The following is a 24,417-nucleotide window of genomic DNA, read 5'->3' as shown; positions in this document are numbered from 1 at the left end:
TGTGAAGGTGTCAAGTATGACAGCTCATTGCAGAACAACATCGATTGGGCTAAAATTAACTTACAAAAGACCGTTGCTACTGTTGGCCAGACTGTGTGGAAAAGGAATAAACTAATACATACAAGTTAAAAACTGCTGGTTGAATAGCCAGAGGGGGGAGGATCTATGTGTTAATATGCAATTTTCAATTCCACAGGAAGATGAAAGAAGGAAGAAGAAGATGAGGAAGACCACTCATTGGGTACTTCTACATAGAACTACTGTTGCAAAGTCAAATATGTCCATTCCCCCACACTGACTGTACTGTGCTTCTTTGTCTCCTTGGTGGAATCAAGATGGTTGTTTTCTTACAGCTCCCTGGGTGCGGTGTGGCTGGCCAGGAGCATGCTGTGAGGGCCTGACGGGAAGATGGTGCTGGACCAAAGCTACAGGAGTCTGGTAAGATTCTCTAATGATTGTTGCCTTGGCTGCCACGCAGAGAAGTCTCCCGAGTAGCATAATATTTAATACGCCAGTGTTCAGAGAGTTTTTGTATTTGTTCAACCCTAAGCCAAAATTATTGACTGCTAGTCTGTGATAATGCCTCGCGGGGATTCAGCTTCATGAAAGTCAGACTTTAAGAAGAGGCCCAGCAGTGCCTGAAGTGAAAGAGTTGATTTGTCAGTTTGTTCAATTGACCCTTTATTAGGTGTTAATTTGCTGCGTCCTTATTTTTCCCGTCCAATTCTATCCCTGGAAACAAGTCACACGGAATTACTGATTTATCCTGATATATATTGACCCTCCCTTGTGTCTGATCTTTAAAAATATAATCTACCTACCCAGTAAGTCTTCCTGACATTCTTTTGAGGCACACTTTCACAAATCACCATTAAAAATAGGGCCAATAGGTCCATGTTCTCTCTCATTTTAAGAATTCTTATATGCTATCTAAATGCTAATGATCTAATTGATATTTGTGGGCATGAATAACTTCCCCAAAGAAACCAGAGCAGCGAGACTTAAACATGTGCCGTCATCAAGATGTGAAGCCTGGAAATACCTTTCAGAAGATTGATTTTGATTTTAACCTTAGAATGTTTGAGTTTTGTCATGCAAATTTCGAGTCGTCGGAGCCGGAAAATTGGACCGACATCAAACTAACTTAACTGATTTTCAGTGGAGCTGTACTTCAACGTAACATCCCAGATTTGAGCAGGAAACTCCTGTGTGTATGGTCAATCGCACATACGTCATTTATTATATAAATCATACATGTTAATAGTGCAGTATTAACTAAGAATGATGCATAGTGGACCTAATTCATGCTGTGACAGAAAGCTTACACTAGTTTGTATTTGAAAATATCACAAATAGAATAATCTGAAATCTGCATTTTAAGTACAGTTTATTTTGTATATATGTGCATATATATGTATATACTGTATGTATACTGTGTATGTATACTGTGTATGTATATATATATATATATATATGTGTGTGTGTGTGTGTGTGTATATATATATATATATATATATGTGTATATACTGTAAGTGTATATTTGTATATATGTATATGCGTATATATGTATATGTGTATATATTATGTATGTGTATATGTATATGTGTGTATATGTATGTATATATATATATATATATGTATATATATATATATATATATGTATATGTATATATGTGTGTATATATATGTAAGTGTATATGTATATACTGTATATACATATATATATGTATATACAGTGTATATATATATATATACACTGTATGTGTGTATATATGTATAAAATACAGTATACAGTATGTATATAATGTAGTATAGTAGTCTATACAGCATGCAGGACATTATAATTAATTAATTTCTGCGGTATTCTGTTCTTAAATATCATCATCCTAAAGATCACTGAAAGGTTGTGATCTATTTTCAAATAAATACACTAATGTACACCCAAATTTGCACATTGATATATCGATTTAGTACATAAAGTCAGTCGTCCAACAGTTCTGAATAGAGTATATTGCCTCACACCCTATGGAATTATTCAGTTTACCTTAAGTAATGAATTGGCTGTATTATAATGACAGATACTATGAAAGAGCAGTATGTGATACTTTCCATGACTCTCGTCGCTCCCTCTTTGTTGTGATTGGCACAAAGGTCCTCAGCACGCTGTTTATTTTATAATGGGCTTTAACCTAAGAATGTGGAACACATAAATAGTAGAAATCCAGAGAGATGTTCCCTTTTTTTCCCTCTAAAGGTTGGCTTTTCGGTTTTAGTTTGTACATTCTCCAGGATCCCATTGTACACATTTCTTTATTCTGTATCTCTGAATTTAGACTAGTTCTTCGAGTAGAGTAGTATAACTTGAGATTTTCCATTATTTGTATTATTTATTATTTACAGTATTGAGAAAAGCATCTGAACATATATACAATATATAAGGTGTCATTTCATGGCTATGGCTTTCCTCTGATACCGGTCCTATTGTGTCGAAGGCTTTCTGCAGTGAGCTTATGAGCTTATAGCCTTTCGCCACTTGCTACTGTACAGGCTTATATGTTTGAAAGCATCGATCTGCCCTCTTTTCACGCGTATCCATGCGAGCCTAACTGTTGCTCCACCCTCTGAAAGTCGACAAAAAGATGTGCATGGGATAAGCCTGCTGCTACTACCACTCCTGCTGTAAAAGCTCCACTATAGTGTGCATCTTGTGCTCACACTACTGCTGTGATGTTACTACAGGTGAAGCTTACATAAAAATATCTATTGTTTAAAATGTGTCAGGGGAGCCCAAACTGAACGCCCACCTTTTGTTTCTAGCCTTATAGGTGGAGCATTGAGGGCTGACCATTGACTGTAAGTGTGTGAGGCAGACAGTGGGAAGCATGTAGGCTGATCCACAGTCAGCTATACTGTAAGTGGAGGAACTGCGCTGTCCGTGGTGCTGAAAGATGCTGAAAGATGCTGAGAGCTGCTTGGATGCAGAGGGATTTTGCTTTCCTGCACTGATGCAAACGTTTATTGCAAAAAATCATTTTTCAGATATCTTGCCCATGACACTGATGATGTGAGAGCAATGAAATGGCGCAGACAGTGAGGGGGCATGATGTAGCAAAAAAAAAAACACACCATGATGATGACGAGCGCGTTTGGTTTATTATAGGAGAATGTTTCAGAGTTGTTTTATTTTCTCATGTGAGGGCTGAAGAAGTGGAATAAAACATCCAACAGTGAAAACAGCACACAAATGAATAAAATAAGGATTTTTTTGTTCCTTTTTCTTTTATGATGGTGACATGATGTGGTGTGAAACGCACAAAAAAACAAACAAAAAAAGAGGAATACTCTCCAAAGCCACGGTGTTATTCCCGCCTGCTGCACTGTGCGTGTCTTTTGCGAGGCGATGTTTGACTTCAAATGCCATATTTAGGGGAAAAAAATGCTTGATCGCGTTTGAGTGACTGTTGCGACGACGAATGGCATCTTGTGATTTTTGGAGAGAGACGCGTTGAGCAACACAACGAGGAGCGCGTAAAGAGCCAATCGCTGTCGGAGGAAGCTCCTGCGCGCATAAAGCGGTGGATGGAGCTACTCCGGGTATACTTCCGCGTCCAATGCGTGTTCATGTGTAGGTTGAATGGATGAAACGGAGAGAGAGCGGAGAGGTATAGGCATGCTGTGATACGGCCCTATATATTGTGCGTGCAGGACTATCTTCCTTTTAAAGACAACCTCCTCCTCGCATTGGTTTCCACTCAGTGATGTCGCGTGTTTGTGTGGCGCACCTGTAAAGAGCGAGACAGGCAGAAGCCGGGCTTTTTTAATTATTTGATTCCTTTTATTTCTTCTGTTCTGTTTTTTCCCTTTTTTTTTTTTTTTTGGTTTCATTGCATTTTGCTGAAAGGAAACTCATTTCTGTGTTTTTGATTTAATAAATATTTCATTTTCCCTCATTTTCTCTTGTTTGTGTTTGGCTTTTTATGTTTCCAAGTTTGAACTAAAAAGAGAGAGAGAGAGAGGAATCCATCATTTGACACTGCTATTTGGCACAGGTGTTTTCATTCAGAGATTTGTTTTGCCTAAAGGACGTCCATAACTTTCATTTATAGAAACGGTAAGATCTATTTTTACACATTTTGCTCATTCACCTGAAATCGATATTTTTTAATCCTTGTGTCAGTTCTTTTTAAGGACAGTGTGTGTGGAGAGCAGATCATGCATTCACTGCAGTCTTCTTCAGGCTGTCTTATATTGCATGCAAAAACGCGATAGGAAAAAGTGACCGTGATGCATTCATGTTTCCATTGACGGCTGATTTTCCAACTCTGATTTGCGGGTGCCTTGGGGATATCATAGACTTACACGATGGGATAAGTAGGCTATCTCTGCACGTGCTCATTTCAACATCTCCCCAGTATTAAGACATGGGCGCGTTTATTGCTGTAGTGTGTAGAAATATAGGCCTTGGTAGAAAGCTGAAACGTGGGATCCGCATAGTAGTCGCTTATGTTACTGCATCTAAAGTAAAAAACGTTGGAAATATTGGACTAACACTGTTTTATAGCATATGTAGAATTTCACAGTTATGGTTGCAGTAAATAATAACCAAATGTACATGATTTTTAATCTGAGCATCAATATCAAACATTTTTATTAAGGATATACATTTAAAAACGTATCCAAATACGAATGTGATTCATAACTAAGTGGTGTGTTGATTTAAAATGTAAAATAGCTGAGTATTGCTGAGGTGTAACTTCAAGTGTAACTTCCAAAATGAGTAATGCTATATAGGTTAAGTGCAGTCTACTTGGAGTTGCTGGATGATATGTTCCAAGTTATTCTGTAATAATGAGCATATGTGTATTACATTTGTGAATTCCAGGTCTTATAGGTGTAAAGTGTAGACAACACTAAAAGAAATCACACTCTGGATTTCATCTTTTTTCATGCAAAAAGGCCACTTATCATGCAGCATTCACATTTTATTAGGTTTTTATTCGTATATTAATGCCAGATACATGATGTCTGTCCTGTATAGGCACAAACAGTGGAGAGATCTAAAATAGAAATGCTTATAGATTCCTGTTGTAGGCCTAATTGTAGTGAAATTAAACTCTTAATTTTGCTGGTTTCCCCCTGAACACCCCAGGGACCCTGATGGTGGCACCTTTGCTGCAGCTTTTGGGGACCACTTGCTCCAGCAATTTTCATGTGCTGTGTGTTTTTTTCCTTTTGGATTGCCATTTTGGCTCCAAATGGTACTCAGGCTATAGGTAGCATGCAGCAAAAAAAGTACACCTGCAGCAAATCAATGCGTTAATAGTGTATTTCCGGGTTTAGAGAGCGGGGTCTTCTCTGATTGGCCGAGAGGGTCTGATTAGTTTACTTAATGTAGCCGCGTTCCCGCCACCGCCCCCTTTTTTTCCTGCTGCGGAAACAACTGAGACCCAAAAAAGTTTGATGTCTGCAGACTTTACATCATTAAATACCCGCGACGCCGACTGAACGCCTTCAAGGTAAGACACCACAAAGGAATAGTGTAAAAAATATGAAGTTGCACGACCAACTGTGCAGAAAATGGACGTAGAACAAAAGGCATTTAACGAGTTACGGTAGCTAGCGAGGCCAAACCAAGTCGGACATGTTGGCGTGCAGAACTTCATTGGAAATATGCGCGTTTTAACGTCACACAGTGTTTGGCCTGTAATATCTAACTTTTAAGCTAGCTAAATTAATCATGCATGTAGTAGCAAACCCAGACCTACATATCGGGGCTAGCTTACATGCAAGATATTCTCATATACTCATGCAAACTTGAGTTTCATGCACGAACCGCGGTGCACCGGCGGAGTCTGCACGGCGCTAGCTCTGGTGTAGCGTCAAATGACGACTAGCATGCTGCAGTTTCACACAAAGTTAAAACTAAAAATGCAATTTGGACTTTTATCGTTTTTTTTGTATGCAATAGTGGTGTTGTGGAGAATGCACTGCGTAGTTTGGACTTTGCATGAACCGAGTTTCAGTCGTGTTGCGCAGTTTGCCTGCAGTAGCACACCACCAGGTGTCACAGATTAATCAATTAAGGAGAGCAAGGCAGCTCTCAACTCTCCTCCTCAAGTCACCCTCACACCTTGTAGTTCTCCTAATTAGCATTACCTTTAAACTCAGTTGGGTTCAAATACATGCATGTATATGGAGCAATGTGGCAGGTGTACTTTTTTGCAGCATTACCTAAATACATGCATGTATATGGAGCAATGTGACAGGTGTACTTTTTTGCAGCATTACCTAAATACATGCATGTATATGGAGCAATGTGGCACTTTTTGTAGCACTATATTATACCACTGCTGTTGCATTTTACAATAAGTTTTGCAGATATCTTCTTATCAATTCTTTGAATTAAAACTACATTATTACCATAATATTTAATTTAGCTATGAATTTATTCTGTGTTTACACACAATGGCCATTATTTTGTCAGTGCATCTGATTTTTTTTTTTTTTATCCAGTACATTAAACCTTATTTTGCTATATATGATGTTTGACATTCATAATTTACTACCTGATATAATGGTGAGTGATGCTGTTACTCATACTAATGAGCGTTTTAACTGTCCACTTGGTCAAAAAAGGATGTTTTTAGCTTCATGGGGATGTTTAATTCAGACCATGTTCACATGAATAAATACATGCATGTATATGGCGCAATGTGGCAAGTGTACTTTTTTTGCAGCACTATATTATACCACTGCTGTTGCATTTACAATGCTTTTTGCAGATATATATTCTTATCAATTCTTTGAATTAAAACTACATTACCATAATATTTATTTAGCTGTGAATTTATTCTGTGTTTACACACAATGGCCATTATTTTGTCAGTGTATCTGATTTTTTATTATCCAGTACATGAAACCTTATTCTGCTATATATGTGATGTTTGACATTCATAATTTACTACCTGATATAATGGTGAGTGATGGTGTTACTCATACTAATGAGCGGTTTACTGTCCACTTGTAAATGGTCAAAAAGGAGGTTTTTAGGTTCATTGTAGTTTTTGTGCTCAAGGGCTTTGAGGACAGTTGTTAATACTGTAATTTATGGTATAAACAAAGGCATATTCTTTTCTATTTTGCATCTTTTTGTGCTTATGATTGTAGTATCTGGCCTTGAATATTGAGCAGGTGAATGTGCTGAAGCCACAGGCGTCTGAGTTATAGTTGGCAGTCTGCGGTGAGTAATCTTCAGTTGGTAGGTCATGAAAAGATTACATATCGTCGAAGCCAGCAGCTAAGAGCCCGGCCAGTTAATTTACCAGGAGGTTGCCAACACACAGGACATCTGTGGTCCTGTGGGCATAGGGGGGACAGCCCAGTAAAATGAAATGGGGATGTCACTCCTTACTGAGGATTCAAAGGTGTGATACTATGAGTGGAGATTCCTAGTATTTGTTAGTTAGAACATAGACGTTTGCACGCTGTAGTGTTTATTATTATTATACGTGGTTTCCTCATTTAATTTTTTTTTTCTGATTTATTGATTTGACTCTGTGACAAGTGAGACATTTTTCAGACAGATGAAATAGAATATGATTAACAGACCAGAAGTTCAATATTTGTCAGTGATAAAGTAGTGGGCTTTGCCGCCTTTTGTCCAATCACCTGATTACATATAGTACTTATGGTAATTAAATACCACAACTCTTTGTATGCAAAATATATTTTTCTAAAAAACAATGCCTGAATCAGGTTCCATTTTACTTGGGTCTTGGTGTTTGTGCTTTTTAGAGCACTGTTACTTAAGTAGTGATATTGTGCAATTTTGCTATTAATATCAGTTATGTCAAAAGCCCAAGACAATATCTTAATTAATATTAAGTATCCTTACAGATCGCATCACAAGTCCAGCTTTAGTATAGATACGATATGCTCAAATGTTCATATTTATATATGCTGCTTTTAGGCATTTTCCTCTTCAGTGTTCATGCAACTTCCACAATTTCAGCAGCTTCTGTGCTCCTGAGAGCGACAAGAGATAAGAGCGGCTGTCTTAATGTATTATTGAGCCCCCACGTTTGCCTTTCTAAATAAAGGCTGCTGACAGAGTGACTAAAATGCAGGACAGTGAGTGAACTTCCAAAGGCCACATCACTGTGCTCTGTACAGCAATGTGTGCTGCTGTCAGAACTGGGTTAGTATACAGTGGGTGGCTTTAAAAAAAAAAAAGCAATTCCCCCCCTTTTGTCCTTCTTAAATGCCCATCCCCCTTTCTTCTCTTCATGGCCTCCCCCTCTACCCCTCCTATGCAGTTGATCTAGTCTGGGCTCTGTGGATGCTGCACAGGACTGTTTTCATTTGGTCCTCCATGTCTGTTGGCCACAGGGTGGCCCTCACTCTGCACGTGTGTGGGTCATTACTGGAGGCCAGCAATGCAGTGTTCTTGACCCTGTCACTGCATCACAGCAGCTTCTATAGATCACATTTCATGCTCTGTATAGGTGTTATGTGGTGAGTGTTGATTTGTGTCTAATGTTTGGCTGTATTAGTGTGTAGGCCTGTGATGGTGAGAAGAAGAGGTAGTATAAATAAACCTAGTGGTGCCTAAACATTCAAGACATTTCTTTTTAATTTTAAATTAGACTGAAGCTCATAGCGACTGTATTGCAATCTGTAAACCCTGATTTAGTGTTTGGGGCTTGGCTGCTAAATTGACAAAATCAAAGTAAGGTTAATAGTCTAAGACCTCTAGTCAAAAACAGTTAAAATAGCTGAGGCGCTTAAGAGACTGAAACATCACAACCTCATCGATGAACCCAGTGCTAAATAAACAATCACAATTGTCACTCTCTTCTTAGTTTTAAACACTCTGACCTATAACGTTTTAAAAGTTGTACCTTGTAAATATATGGTTTGTTGTCTTGTTTTATCTGATATTAAGCCAAGCTTTAGCATGACACTCACCCTTTTTTATAATATATGGCCCGTGCACTTTTTTATATTAAAGTAAATACGCCAGTAGCTGAAAATTTACTGATATGTTACAGTAGGTTTTTACTAACAATCCATTCTTTGGTGATGTTACTTTTAGAGTTTAGCTATTAGTACAAAATGTGTAAATTCTCAGAATGAGTTAATTTGTCATTGATTACTTGGTATTAAGTACCAATCAGTTCCTCTGAGTTAACACATATTCATAACCAATAGTGTTGGTATGTTAAACAGTTGCAAGAACAGGCAATTCGTGTGATAATAACAGACTCAGACTTTTTTCTATATTTTTTTTTATGAAATAAAAGAAAATTGTGAGAACGGATCAGGATATTTGGGCAATATTCTTTTTCATAAGTAATGACAAGTTGATATTTTTACATTGGTTCTCTAACAGCATCAAGCCAGAAAGAATAAAACATGCCTCTGGTCAAAATTCAGAATAAGTCAAATATTGATGAACATGTGTTGCGGTCTCTTGAGCAATACAAACTACCCAACTGAATATTATTTCAGGCAGACTCTTTGGTAAATGGTTTATTTTTTTGGTGAGATATTGTACAGTTCACTTTGGAGGCAGCCTGCCAATTATAACTCAGTATTGCATCGCTTTTCAGTATTATTCTAACTGGCTCTGGTATTAGGGAGCTGCTGCATAACTAACCCACTGTCAACCCTACCCACTGTAGCATTGCACCTTCAGGACAAACTTATCAAAATATTAAGCACATCTATGTTGATACATGCTTATCTTTAAATGTTAATCTGTATTCAAAACTGATTTGCTAGGAGGAATAGTAGAGCAAAAATACATTGAAACACTGAGCAGAGTTTTGACTGCTGAGCAACACAACATCTAAGATAGCAATTGTCCTGCCAGCATGTGATGTAAACTACATGATCAACAATGTTCACTTGTTGTCAGCAAAAAAGATGATTCAAAGTCGGCTACAGAATTTAATGGACCAGATGCAATTAAAATCAAAGTAGTAAATCTTTCGAGGTAAAAAGTGTATTTCCGGCACACCAGGGAAAACTACATTCATTTTTCACGAAAAGAGAAATCAGTTGATATGTGCATGGGCAAACTTATAAATTCACCATAGTTAATTGTACAGTATACCTTATTTTTCTCATCAAGGTACAAGTAGTCTGGATCATTTTACAGCATCGTATGTTGTAGCCTTTGCCTTGACACATTTCAGTGTGTGGGTAGACTGGTCACATCTGTGTTTTCAGCTGGGATATTTTGAACTGTTACTTGTGGGCTTTTAGTTTTCAAGGACAGGCCGTGCATGTCAGTGTGTGCACTCTGGAGTTCTTCACTCTGCAGCTTGTCACGCATACTTGGTCAATTTAATCCTCCGAGGAGCTAGTAGCAGAGATTCGTGCCTCCTCACTTTAAGTGCTCAGTGTCACATCAGTACATGCTGATCTTGCTGTTGGCTTCAGGTTTAAGTTCAAGAAGTTCTTCTTCTTAGTCAGATCTGTAAATGGGCTACATTGCCCAATTGTTTATGTATGATAAGATCTTTAAGGTACTCTATACGATATCCAGAGCATTAATATAGCATCAAACAAGTATTTGCTATGTAAAGATATAAAGGAGTAATGGGTACCTGAGCAGAGAATGAAGTCTCTCTCCCTGTGTGTGTGTTGTAAGCAGAGGTTCTCAGTGCTTTGTTGACATAGCCGGGCCGGCCGCATGTGGTTTTAGTGCATGTTAGTGTATGTGAACGTGCCCCCCTGGCTAGCTCACGGCTGCCGCTCAGCACCTCTCCCGTGCTGCGGTTACATCTGATAACCCCGTCCCCACCGATGGCACCGTCGCGGAAGTGTAGTACGTACCATATTGCCGTTGTAGCTGTGCAGAGTACTGTAAGAAAATATGGAATATCGTGATATGTTTTGTGATGCTGTATCGATTCCCAAAAACACAGTACCGATTTTTAATTAATAGTTTACATGCAATGATTAACTCAGTCAGTACTTTATTTCATTGGCAAAAAGGTGCGTCCTCTCAGTGTATCAAACAGTGTGTCAAAGTAGTGCTATGATGTTGAATGTTATAGGGACTGTGATAAATGCAGATCCCACTGTTCTGGTGGTGTGTTCTTTATACTATGACAGAATTCCTAAAATAATTTTAAATAATTTTTAATATATCGCTTTACTTACAGTATTGCAATACGTCTTAATATACTGAGTCGTAACCCCTGTATCATGATACGGATCGTATCGCCAGATTCTTGCCAATATACAGCCCTTGTGTGGCGGCAATAGAAATATTTCCAATCTTGCAATTAGCACCTTTAAAACTTTGTCCCACTGTATTCCCCCTCATCAAACTAATGTTTGTCAAATATACAGTAGTTATTTTTATCTTGTGTTTTGATCCCATAAAAGGTCTCACAGAAAGGGACTATATACTATATTGTTTTGTATAATCCCTGAAATTGACTGACTGGCTGAAGAAAATGGATGCCAAAGGCCTTTTCAACCAATATGTAATCAAATATAACCATTTTGTGCAATATTACTGGTAATACTTTAAAAGTATGAAACAGTGTGCTCATACTGGAAAAGAGGGGAGGATGTTGGTGTCTTGGCTGTAGACTACATTTGTCAAGTACTGTAGTGCATCAGAGTTTTACAAGTGAACAATGTAAGGGGTGCAACTAACAATGTGTATTAATTCGTCTGTTGATTATTTTAATGATTAAGCAATTCATTTGTTAGTCTAAAAAAACATCAGAAAATAGTGAAAAAAGCTTGTCACAATTTCTCAGAACCCAACATGACTTCATCATATTGCTTGATTTGTCCGACTATCAGTCGCTGAACAGGATACAGACACAAAATGTTATCAGGTTGTGACTGATTCCATAACAGTTGATTTCCAGCTGTACTTCAGTCAAGAGGTTGATCAGCTGTGAAATATTGCTTCCAGACACCCACTCAGTCACTTTTCTGTGTAATTAATTAGCACAATTAGTGAACTGCTAAAACAGCCAGCATCAGAGGTAGAAGCATGACACAGGGCTAAAGCACAAAAGTATAGCAGCTGTCAAAGTATTTGAAGTAAAGTAATGACGAAGCTTTGTCGTTAGTTGAATGTCCCTTATGTTTTATTTTTGCATATTGTCCTAGTGACTAAAAAAAGATAACTTAAGCTTGTGTGTGTGAAGTCAAAATCATTCACTCTATTTGAATTGTGACTCTGTATTCTCTTCATAGTTACTCTGCGTGCAGAGGCTTTTCCCCCCCTTGTGAGAAGGCTGTGGGATCTGAGAGTACCAATAACTAAACACGCTACACTTTAATGAGTCCTAAAAGGCAGCCTGCTCGGTGGGGTAAAATTGTGGAGGTGGATGGGTTTATCTTAGCAATGATGGGAAAACAAAAAAAGAACCTCGTGGTCTTTATCTTGGGCTGGTTTCTGACGAAAACTGTGAGGCAAGGCCTCTAGGGAAACAAGATGCTCCGCACTCAAATGCCTGCACTAAGAGGAGGCTGCTGGCTGGCTGCACACAGTGAAAGCCTTGACTGAAATTTTTGGGGAGAGGCGTCTTGCCAAGCTTTCTCTTCCAAGTGTTTATCTAATGAAATATTTCTGCCTTGTGGCACTATCTCAAGCGGGACAATAGCCAATGTTTGTGCTTTGTACTTGGAATAAAAGGTGAAACATATGAAATGGAGATTGAAGTAAGTCATTTTCTTCAACACAATATGTTCGCTTGTGGCCTGCTTTTTTCTGTTACTCCGCATGTGGGGAGGCTGTTCGTGGCTTTGAATTGTGATTTTTGGCATATGGAGAACTTTGGCTGAATATCACTTAGGTCTTTGAGATGTCTGTCTTTGTGCCCTTTTTTGCCATGTTAACAAAATTGCAAAAAAGTTGACATGTCAAAACAGTACTTACATTTTGCAGTTACCTGGTTTTATATTTTTTATATTAACATTAAGTTGCAGGATACAGGAAGTCGGCTCCAGTCTCTGGCTCGCTTGAGCGGAGCGAAAGTGTTGTACTTTCGTAGCATTTATTCAACGACAAATAAACTGTACACACACTGTCTGCTACACCTACGTTCACAGCTATAACGCAAACAACCCCACACTTACCGCCAACACACGGTCTGTTGGAAACTCGCTAAAGTTACGCCGCGCTGACAGACTACGTGTGCGGCGGCAAGCACGAAGCCTCCGGCAATGCTAGAGCTGCTAACGTAGCACAAATACACACACTGTTGGACACTCGCTAAAGTTATGCCGGGCAGACAAAGTATCGTTACGCCGGGCAGACACACAGCTGACAACCTGCTAAACTAAACTAAATATGCGGTGGAGACTTTTACTGGGAAAGTGGCTGCGACACTACACGCAGCATCGTAGCTGCTAAGTTAACGCTCCTGGACGGGGGAACTGGGGACTCCCGTCAACGATTATCTGTTGTGCTCCTACAGCTGGTACACCGCTGCATGCGAGGCACAAATCTTGTCGGTTAACAGTTAATAATTGGTTAACGAGGGTCGGTTATCGGTTAAGAACATTTTTCAAAATGAGCATCCCTATTTAGAAGTATGCCGTTTATGATGCCTGGTGTGACTAGTGTGCGTTCATGTTTGTCATGGCCTGCAACCAGACATTACCTGCAATGAGAGTAGTCTAATGCGGCATTCAGTAGCACCACATGCAAGTCCGTGCACTACTTTACACGACTCTACTACAATTAACAAGGGGTTTGAATCTCCAATGCAGAGGGCTACTTTTAAATCATACTATATTTGTAATGATTCGTAATTAAAATAAATAAATGAATTAACCCACCTTAGAAAATAAACATGATGCACATGTTTACGTACGTTACGTTTCACCTTCCAATAGATTGATGCAGGGATGACGTACTTTTGTAGGCCAACCAGGAAGTTAGCATCCCACTGGTTCTCTCGACAAAAAGCCAATGGGTTTTTTTCCATTGCATTTTGGATTATTGCAGAAAATAAGCTCTGTGGCAAACAAATGTTTTTGATACTTACACGTTTTGTTCAGCAAGATAATCTCACAAATGAACACAACTTTTATGACTTTTGAAGTGTAAATGCAATCGCCAGAAGTCCAAAGCTAACGTTAGGCTATAAACTAGGGCTGTTAATGAATATTCTCAATTCAAATATATATTCTAATAGTAAAAAAACAGATATTCAAATATGAAAATTAATATTCAATTTTGAAGAAAAAAAAAGCAGCGTAGATGCTGTTGGATCGTTACTGTATTAATGACACATGGACCATGAGCGGCCTGGCTCAGCTGCAGGAGATTTGGTGTGTGTCACCTATCCTTTTCCCTGCGACACGTGCGGTTCACAGCAAAAATAGACAGTGAAAATGATCTGTTGAGGGCTGGCAGTAACAGCGCTGCAGCAGCAATGTTGGCTGTGTGGACACCACACACGTACTACGTAGCAGTTCAGCAGGCTGTGCGGCTGCTCTAACCTGTTAACATGGACGCCGAAATGAAAAGCAAGAGGTTCCGCGTCGAAACGGACTATAGACAAACTGTGTGGGTGTGAAGTAGCTCATTGGGTGTTGTATCTCCCTTGTGTGTGAAACCCTCTTCCTTGTCTTAAACCAAAGCGTGTGTTTATCACGGCAACGACGGTATTGCAAAATCCATGTCGTGGCCTAATGAAACACCGGTGAACGTGATGAAACCAATATATCGGACACCCCTAGTCTGTATGGAGCAAGTTTAACACTTACATATTATAAGGAATATTAATGATTAATTGAATATTTATTTCCCACTCTGGGACATCAGTTTCTAGGGTTGTGGTTTCCCATACAGGAGAATAGGAGGGATGATATTGAGAAATCCTCCATCATGTTGTGTAATTTTCTATCAAAATGGCAGATTTTCTGGCAAAACTGCATGGTGAAAGTTGGTGTTTTTACCTTGATATTATGGAGGTTTGAGTGTTGATGCAATTAGCACTGTAGTCTGCAGCCGTCAATCTAATGTAACTAGTTTATTGCTTCAGCTCCTTGACCATCTCTTTGCATTTGCTGCAAAACATGCTGAAAATGTTCATAACCGGTTAAGAGATGCTCATTGCCCATGTCCTGGGAGATTGAGGCTGCTAAGTTAACTTGTTACTGGCTATGAACAATTGACTGTCCTTGTTCAGACTTTGAATGTTTCCATAATATGCTCTGTAAACGATTGTCACGTGGAAGATGAATTACTCATCTGAGGTTATTGTTTCTTCTAGTGAATGAAATTTATGTGGTAATGGGTCATGTGGGTTGAAGCTATTTTCTGTATGGCTGTAGTTTCTATTTTTGCTTGGGTTATGTAGTCACTGGGTTTTGACCTTGGTTTAGGGACATGCCAGTGAATCAGTGAGTCATGTTTTTGCACTGGTGCACTGCATCATTGGTAATTCAGTTTGTCCACAGTACATTCAGAAGCCTGAAAACGGTGACGGTGAAGAAGGATGTATTTCATAAAACAATCTAGGCTATATATGTACACACAAATGTCTCCCCAACCTGCAAGCGATGTTGGCCTGAATGTTTGACCTTTACAGTAGAAATTATTGATTGGACATTTTCAGTCATTCTCAGTTCAACCAAAACTTTGTATTTTATCAGTGGAGGAAAACAGTTCCTGTAGAATGGCATTGTGCCACTTTTATAATTGCCATATTTTGATGTTTGAAATAGGGTTGGGCGATATGACCTAAAATTTATATAATTTTTTTTTTTTTTTTTTTTTTGCTTTTGCGGTGACAGTATAATATCACGTTATTACAAAGTTAAAAGGGATGCTCCACTTAAAACATGATTCTACCTCTTTTCACTCCATTGGCAAGCGGTAGCAGTGCCGCAGCAGCAATGCTGTCTGTGTGGACACCACACACTGCACATGAGGGCTGTGTGGCTGCTCGTCGAAATGAAAAACAAGGTTTCGTGATGAGACAAAACAGCGGTAGCTTGTGCGCAACCATAGACGGTATAACCTGTGTGGGTGTGACCTAGTTCATTGGATGTTGTATCTCCCTCGTGTGTGTGCTAAACCAAAACGTGTGTGTTTTTCACAGTAACGACGGTATTGTGAAATCCATGTCGTAGCCAAACCGGTATACCGCCCACCCCAAGTTTGAAAAAAAAAAAAAAAAATAAAGACCAAAACTGATGTCCTAAACTTGTCATCCGTCAGTTTAAAAAGAAAAAATCAAAGATATTCAGTCAACAGTATGAAACACAAGAGTTGCAGGTCGTATTATTGTCAAGTTAAGTTACATCGCCGCCCATTACACAAAATAAGTCAGTCAGTAAGCCCAGTTCTTATGAAGGAGAAAGTGATGCTCCGTGTCGTGCCTAGCAACACCCCTTAACTGTTGTAAAATCATTGTAAATGGCCCCGATGGACTCTCAAGTATACCTAACGTGAGGAGAAAGGAAAATAAATTCTCATCATGTTACAGTTACATTATAACCACATATCTATGTACCATCAGCAACTGTTATGCTCACTTTTCCCTGGGTGTTTTCACTTGCCAATGATATCATTTTTATCATGATAACAAAAATATCGCTAGCAGTTGACAACATAGCTATCTCGTAGACTCTTTGTTTATTTTGCCGGTATCTTTGTGTTTTTTTGCACATGCATTGTATGACAACGTAGCGTACTCCTGACCGTTCTCGTCCAGGTGGATAATCAGGTCTGAAAACAGCGAACTTACCACATAGTCTAATTGCTGCCAGTGCTGCCGTATACTGCTTTCCCGTCTGTTTCCCCCTACCTAAACCTGAACCAGCCCTTATCCCTAACCCTTCCTACCGATGGGGGTACTATTATTTTAACAGGAGGGAAACACTATTCGAAGGGGGGAACAGACTTCATCACAACACCTGCTTCGCTTCTTAACATTTCCACCTCTTCAATTTCTCTCATTAATTTCAGCGTATAAAAATAGCAGTGTGTTTTTAGAGTATTTTTACAACGGGTTCGAACGCAGCTCAGACAATCATAATAAAGGACGTAACAATTTTATAATTTAATATATTCACTAAGGAATCTGTGCATTATTCTTTTTTGCTGATCTTTCACATATCAGCAAGCATGGGAATGAACATATTGCCAGTGACATAGGATGTTGTTACTCCGATGATAATGCACTGTTGTGAGGAGGTTCTTGCACAGACTTCACCACTCAAACACGGTTTCTCGAACACAACTGACCAAACCAGAATATTGACTTGAGTTCACTGTCGTCCTGTGACAATGGATACTACATCAAATAATGGGTAACTAAAAAACTGACCAATTAAGACCATTTTTGATTTAATGGCTTGATATGGAGTATGTGGGGATAAGTGAACTTGTCAGTCAGGTGCAGGCAATGTAGTCATCAGATGATCGACGTATGCTTTCAGATTAGATTAAGGAAACTGCCTGAAATTCTCGTCTCTTTTAGAAAGAACTAAAACTGTAACATGTAGTCTGATCACCTGCCTTAAATGTGAAATGTTTGCAATTGTTCATGGCTAAACGATGTTCTAAGTGGATGTTTTGCATCAGCCTTTCAGTCTTCAAATTATCTGGATTCAAACTGTTAAATTCTATAACAAAAAGATAAATATCTATATATCTATATCTATATATAGATATGGATATATATATGATCTTCACAATTTCTTGAATAGTTTTTGTACTATTTGGAGCGAATGTAAAAATAATTCTGTTCTTTACAATCCTGATTGGTGTGCTATGCGCTCAAACACACATTCTCCCTACTGACAAGTTTTCTTCTGTGCACAGAGATAGCTTGCTGATGTGTTTTCAGAGCAGAAAGACATCTAAATGTCTAGATAAATAACACTGTTAGGTACATTGCCATTTTTATTCAAGCTATCCCATTGAACTCTGACCACACACTCACAGTACACCTCCTGTTTTCACAATGGATAAGCTGAGGTTTATTATTTTCTAATCGAATAAGAGTTCAGAGTGGATCTACAGATGTTTGATCTGACTGACACTGAGCCGTTTGCTGCAATTTTCTCAGTTCACATGTAATTATGTACATCATGATGCATTGCACAACCAATTGCTACAACTGACGGTGACAGCTGAGATGTGGCAGCATTGTAACACAATTAACAGAGAAAAGAAGAAAATTAATGAGAAATGGCTTGTTCAAAAAATCAAAGGTGATTCCTCTTCAATCATGACAGCTGCACTGACTTAATTTAGTCAAGATTCAAGTATACTTACTAGAACAAAACTCTTTCACTGAAGGGCATAAAAGGAAAATGTCAGATGGAGGATGTGTGAAAGCAGAAGGCTATACAGTATATATTTATTGACATGTTGTGCATATACTTGTATGGACCACAGTGTGAGAGCACAACAGTATGTTTTAGATGGCAGAAATATTCTGACAAAATGCAATCAAGATGGCATCAATAATTTAATCTCTTCATCCGGTCTTCTGGAATAATGAAGAATATTTTTAATTCATACATTATCCTTCTCTATGGCTGAGTATGGTGAAACACTAAAAATGGCAACATTGACTGGTTTGAGATGCTCTCCACTAAGAAATATTGATCAGGTTTATGCCTGTCCACCCTGCAATTGCAATGCTGTTTTCATCACTTGAGTAGAGAAAATCAATTTGCATTTGAGTTATGGCAAGTTGACATTTTCACTAGATGCAACCAACAAGGTGAAACAAATTCATAAATAGGACACTAAATGCTCAGTTATCTGTGCTGTATTTTTTTTTTTTAATGAAAAGCATGCAGCCTAAAAATCTGTTTGGACCTGTAATGTAACTTTAATTTACCAACACATAATGCAGATGGAACAACAATAGCCTAAACATCAATGTCTATACAGTATGTACAGTAGAGGGAAGTGGTTGTTAAGCCACAGAAGAAAAATATAAAAACTGTGTGGAAAAAGCACAATTGCACTGTATGTTATGCCCCTGCCTTTTTGTTTTTCCTAACAAGTTTAACATGGTGGCACGGCTGTATGCGGCTTAGTTTACTAGGTTAAACACAACATTGAAAAAGGTCCATGTACAGGGTTTTAATTAGGAAATTAATTAGCAGACGAAGATATGTGTAAAAAATCATTTCTTCTGATGTTAGTGGAGGCACCTTTTATTCAGGTAACGCAGGGTTTCCTCTACTATAAAACGCTGTGAGAAACACTTGTGTAGTGGATGAATCAAATCAGTACATTTTGTGTTAGCAGCACCTGACCCAAATAATGCAAAATTTGATCATTTTAATTGTCAACTGTGATCAATTTTGTACATTCCTATTTTGAACATACTTGTTTAAGTATAACAAATGTCCTTAAATTGTTTGAATGGTAATGTGAACATGGTACACTAGCCGTTTTGTGGTTAGTGATATTGAGATTTCCCTCACAAATTGCTTAGGTTTGCCATAGAGTATAAATGGAATTATTTTTGTTATGGTGATTTAAGTTAGTTTTAAGCTTTAGTTGTCTTTTTGTTGTTATCTTGTTGGTGAACGCTGGCTCATCTCACCTTGATGATACAAACTAGTTGTCAGTGGTTTGTTTTCAAAAGTATGACTTTATGACATATGGGAAATTTGTAGATTATTTCAATATGAATGCTTGCAGTTTTAATGCTTTGTGTGTGCCAAAGACTGGATAACAAATGCAGGATATGTCAGCGTAACTTAAGCACCGACTCTTTTGCTGGATGTGAGCAATCTGAGCAGACCGGTTGATTTGTGCTTACCAATTTCAGCGATCATCCTTGTGCAACACTCCCATCCATTTACTAATTTGCCATTCCTCATGCTTATTGTCAGTGTTGTTGTAGCCAGGTTTCTCTCTTGACTGGTTCTGCTGTTTGATCCTTACTGAAGATGAATTGTGACAAAGTGAAACATTGCCTTTTGCTTCTCCCTGGTTTAAGCCAATCTGCATGGACAGCTGGCTCAAAAAAATATAGCCTCCTTTTCTCCCCCACCCCAACAATGACATGTGATCACCTCTGACTGTTGCTTTTGTTCTTGCTGATCTAACATGAAGTACTTTTTGTGTCCACATTTTCAGACGGCAACTCCAAACTAACATGGCAGTCAGACTGTGCGATGTGGCTTCTCTGCTTAGAAGTGGTTCGTGGGCGCCTGAGCCTTGGACTGGGGTCTGTGGCACTTCTCTTCTTAAAAACAATTTGGCCAGATGGCCTGCTTTCTGTCTCAGCGCTCAGGCCATACCAATGACGTGAACTCTCAGTCATATTTTGACACTCAAATCAAATTAATCACCTGTCCAATTTGGAATTCAGACACTTTGGGGTGTTGTGTAAGAAAAGCACCCAAGTTGTTAATGTTTGACTATATTGGTATGGTCTAAACCTGTCTGCAACTGTCTACTCTGATATGTTTATCTCATTAAATTACTTGAAATGGTGGCTTTATGGCCTCTGCACAAATTAGTCAAAATGTGATGCCTAAGAATAATATGCATAGTCGTGTGATTACACTGACCTGCTTTCTAGTCATGGTGAATGTGTTAACAAAGGATGGATCTTCATACAGTAACTTGTTGCCTTAACTGATTCCCATATTATTTAAGGCCTGCTAACGTACCGACGGCTGCAGATTTGGTGCAACTATAAGCTTTGCATACTGTATCTAGTTTATTTTGCAGAATTAAATGATTCACTCTTGTCGCCACATTTAACCTTGAAAGATATGTTTAAACATGCCACTTACCAACTAGAATATTGTTTTATCAATTGTTGAGCTTCTGACAGATTAATAGACCGTCACATTACTTTCTCAGTAGAAAGTCTCTCCTGTTTGCCCAGAAACAATAGCAGCAATCATGAATAGCAAAGAGGGAATTCATTGTGCAGTCTTTTTCTTCCCACCTGTGGTAGCACTGTTAGATCTAACATTTCACATTTATGCTAAAGACACACATTAACATAATTGCACACACATCACGGCTTCTACTTTCTAAAAATGTAATGGCCTGGAATGTTATTTCTACTATGCTACACTAATTTATGTTAATGCACAATAAAAAAAACAGCATGAATAATTTTGCAACAGTCTGTACCTTTGACTTGTGTCTTCCCCGCAACCTAGTTGTCTTAATGATTATTTGTGTTTAGGTTATTCATTTTTTATAAATATGTATATATTTTAATTAGTCAGTATTCCAACAAACCAATGTTTCAATGTGTGAAGAGTGTCCCTTTTCAACTATCTGTTGGTATTTTGGTGTTTTTGTCTGCATTTGCATGTGGTTTTGACTTGATTTTTTTTTTTCTTTCTTCAGCAGGTAATTGCTGCCATGGAAACACAGCTGTCTAATGGGCCAACTTGCAACAACACAAGCAACGGTCCTTCAACAATCTCAAACAACTGCTCCTCGCCTGTAGAGTCGGGGAGCATAGAGGACAGTAAAACTAACTTGATAGTCAACTATCTGCCTCAGAACATGACCCAGGAGGAGCTGAAGAGTTTGTTTGGGAGCATCGGAGAAATCGAGTCCTGTAAACTAGTCCGAGACAAAATAACAGGTAACTGTTTTCATTGCTATGGCTGGTTAATCGCACGCACCCAATAGATAATATGTGCTAAGAACTTATTGGCTGCAAGTATGTGCATTCATATTGCCATTAAATTGGCACACAATTTGATATCAATTTTATATACAATATATTTAATGTAAGTTGAAAGTACAATAAGAACATCAGCATTGACTAGCAAGATTGTTCATGTCATACGCTTTTCTGTTTATGCATGGACAATATGTGACTTCCTCTTTGTATAGTTGACATATATACCATCATACATTATGGAGCTTTTTACCCCCAATAAATGCAGAGGCCTTTGTTTTGAAAGTCAGCCAATCATTGTGCATTTCATTATGGAAAATATCAGGCAATGTCTTTACATATAGTAGCAATTATAAAACCTACCAAGCAGCGACACAAGGACTGATTTTAATTGCTATATAGATACTGCCTTAATATGTAGGATAATACTAGTGCCACTAGCAAAATGACATTTAAAAAAAAAAAACAGGCCCTCAGGAAATTGAAAGGGATACTATTGAATACTTTCTACTCAGAGGGTATTTCCTTGGTTCTTTACTACAGGAATTTCAAGAGACACTCAAATTGAATTGCATTTTTACATTCCTTATATTTGGCCAGGTAGAAGACTTGACAATTATTTCAGGTTGTTTTAATGGGAGGAATGCAGCTGCACCAGTGTGATGTGAGCAGGTAGATAATGGCTAAAGCTGCTGGATTCTTACTGCTTGCTGTTTTGATCAAGGTTACTTAGACCTTCGTCCATCTGCTTCTTATAATGCAGTCGGATGGTCCGGCACATGATGATGTATACACACATCTGTTACATTTGCATTTGGTCCTGAAACATCAACAGCGTTACTTGAGTGAACAGATCTTTCCATTGAAATGAGGCTTATTGAGAAGCACTGTTGAACTAAGAGGCTAGAACTTTAATAATTATGGATTATATTTAGAGACTCCGAGGTAGTCACCTTCATTAAATTAACATGGAAGATGTGCGCCTAGCCGCATATGGCTTTGAAATATTAATAATGTTTAATATTTCAAAATGCTTATGTATAGCTGACCAGTATTCACATGTCTGGCTTTGCATGGTCGCTGGCTGCTGTTCCTTGTAGCTGCTAAAAATGTCAAGTGCTCCAAGTATGTTTGAACTGTCTCTCTGCTTGCTTCTGTAACCACGCTATACTGTCTTCTTTTAGGTTTTCTCTAACAAACATTTTTATTACAGAAGCATTTGTAGTAAATAACTTTTTTTTAAAGATAGAACCAAGTGGTGGCTCAGTTGGAGTGGCACTGTATAAATTCTCTATATACAGAATCAAAGCTTTCATATTTTATGTCGCTGAAACCAAATGGCAGTAAGTGGTAGACCACAAACCAAGGTTGCTGTATTTGTGGGGATGGAAGGCATAAGGGGCTCTCATTATGTATTTACTGAATTTAGACTTTTGGCACGCAGCGATGATGAAAATTGTCAAGTGTGTAGTCTTGCGTGGAATAAATGCCCTTATGTAGCCATGCATACAAGACAGGCATTTGATTGTTGATGTGTGAAATGGTTTGAGCTGAATTGACAAGTGATCCTCGTTTAAAATCAGTGTCGAGCACAGTCTGCTTGGGTGATTGAACATAAACATGCTTGATGGGTTGCATATTTAGTGGAGCAAGTGTGAACATAGCACTCCAAGTAATTTAAGTGCAAGGAAATAAGTGAAACAAGTTGTTTGAAATCAGCCTGCCCCTTGAGTGAAAAGAACTTAAGGCGATACTACATGTCCCCATAAAGTGGGGCAGTGGAAATGTAGATTCAGATTGAACATGTAACATAAGTGAACCTTTTTGTGGTTTGACCAAGGAAACTATTTGTTGTTGGCCCCCTGATGGCTCAGTCAAGTTTGGTCTTTTAGGTGACCTGTAAATTAAATTAATAAAAACATTAATGGATAAACAAACATTTTACCATAGCACGGGCTCCTCTGTGGTGACATATGCCTTCTTGTTACTTTGTAGACATGGGTGATATAAATGTTTTCATTAAAAGCAGAAAAAAGAATAGATCCAACCAGACTGCTTGAACTTGTAGACTTAGTCTCCTTTAGTGTTGGTTTAGATTTTTAGATTTTTCATAATGTCTGGAAATCTAATGCATGTCTAACTAGATTATATGTTGTCTGCGGACAGGGCCACTGTGGTTTGATCCCCAAAAATTGAAGGAAGATTTCCTTTGTAATGATTGAGAATCATAGGAATGTCTCACATTGTACAGTATCGTCTTGTTTTTCTAGACCAATCTAAGTTAAATTATATTAAGTCAGAGATATTTGCCACCGAAGACATTAAAATTAGTATTTGTTTTTCAAGTCAACAGTTCTTTTTGAGAGTAACCTCTAAGGGATGTTCCCTTGCGGTCTTGGATGGTATAGTAATTGTATGTCGGTTGTTTATTTCACTTGTCCTCTGCGTTATCCTGTTGCAGTAAATCCCAACTGTTGAGTTGAATAAAACTGGTTGCTAGATCATCTGTGTTTAGCATTGCAGTCATATTTATCTTGTATTCGAGTGTATGGAAGTTGTACACATCTGTGAAAACTTGAATGTGTCATGTTAATTTCTAGCTTATACCTTTTTACAAAGAGAAACAAGTGATTTAGAGTATATAAATTACACAAGCTTCACTTTGTTTTCAGAATGAGAGCTTGTGTTAGATTGGATTAGGGATGACAGTTGCACCGGCATCTTTAGTGAAACTAAGTGTGTAGATGGGGGTCTGTTTACGGCACAATTCCAAAGGCTCTTAGCACCAGTG

At 38.3% G+C, this 24,417-nt stretch overlaps 1 protein-coding gene across 6 annotated transcripts in view; it reads left to right on the top strand.

Moving 5' to 3' along the window:
* Positions 1 to 410: 410 nt before the first annotated feature.
* elavl2 (ELAV like neuron-specific RNA binding protein 2) overlaps positions 411 to 24,417 on the top strand; it is a 37,249-nt gene continuing 13,242 nt past the window's right edge. Inside the window, exons 1-3 of one of the 6 annotated variants that reach the window (XM_037759284.1) lie at positions 411 to 438; positions 20,108 to 20,198; positions 21,344 to 21,587. In XM_037759284.1, coding sequence (XP_037615212.1) covers positions 20,127 to 20,198; positions 21,344 to 21,587 — 316 coding nt within the window. In that variant the 5' untranslated portion in view covers positions 411 to 438; positions 20,108 to 20,126. Of the gene's footprint in view, positions 439 to 3,590; positions 4,112 to 5,333; positions 5,517 to 20,107; positions 20,199 to 21,343; positions 21,588 to 24,417 lie in introns of those variants that run through there. The other 5 variants (XM_037759287.1, XM_037759283.1, XM_037759288.1 and 2 more) reach the window with 5 other exon arrangements.

Source organism: Sebastes umbrosus, chromosome 22 (assembly GCF_015220745.1).
Source record: "Sebastes umbrosus isolate fSebUmb1 chromosome 22, fSebUmb1.pri, whole genome shotgun sequence".
NCBI lineage: Eukaryota > Metazoa > Chordata > Actinopteri > Perciformes > Sebastidae > Sebastes > Sebastes umbrosus.
The sequence above is the reverse complement of the archived record's forward strand: the minus strand, read 5'-3'. Positions and strand labels throughout refer to the sequence as shown.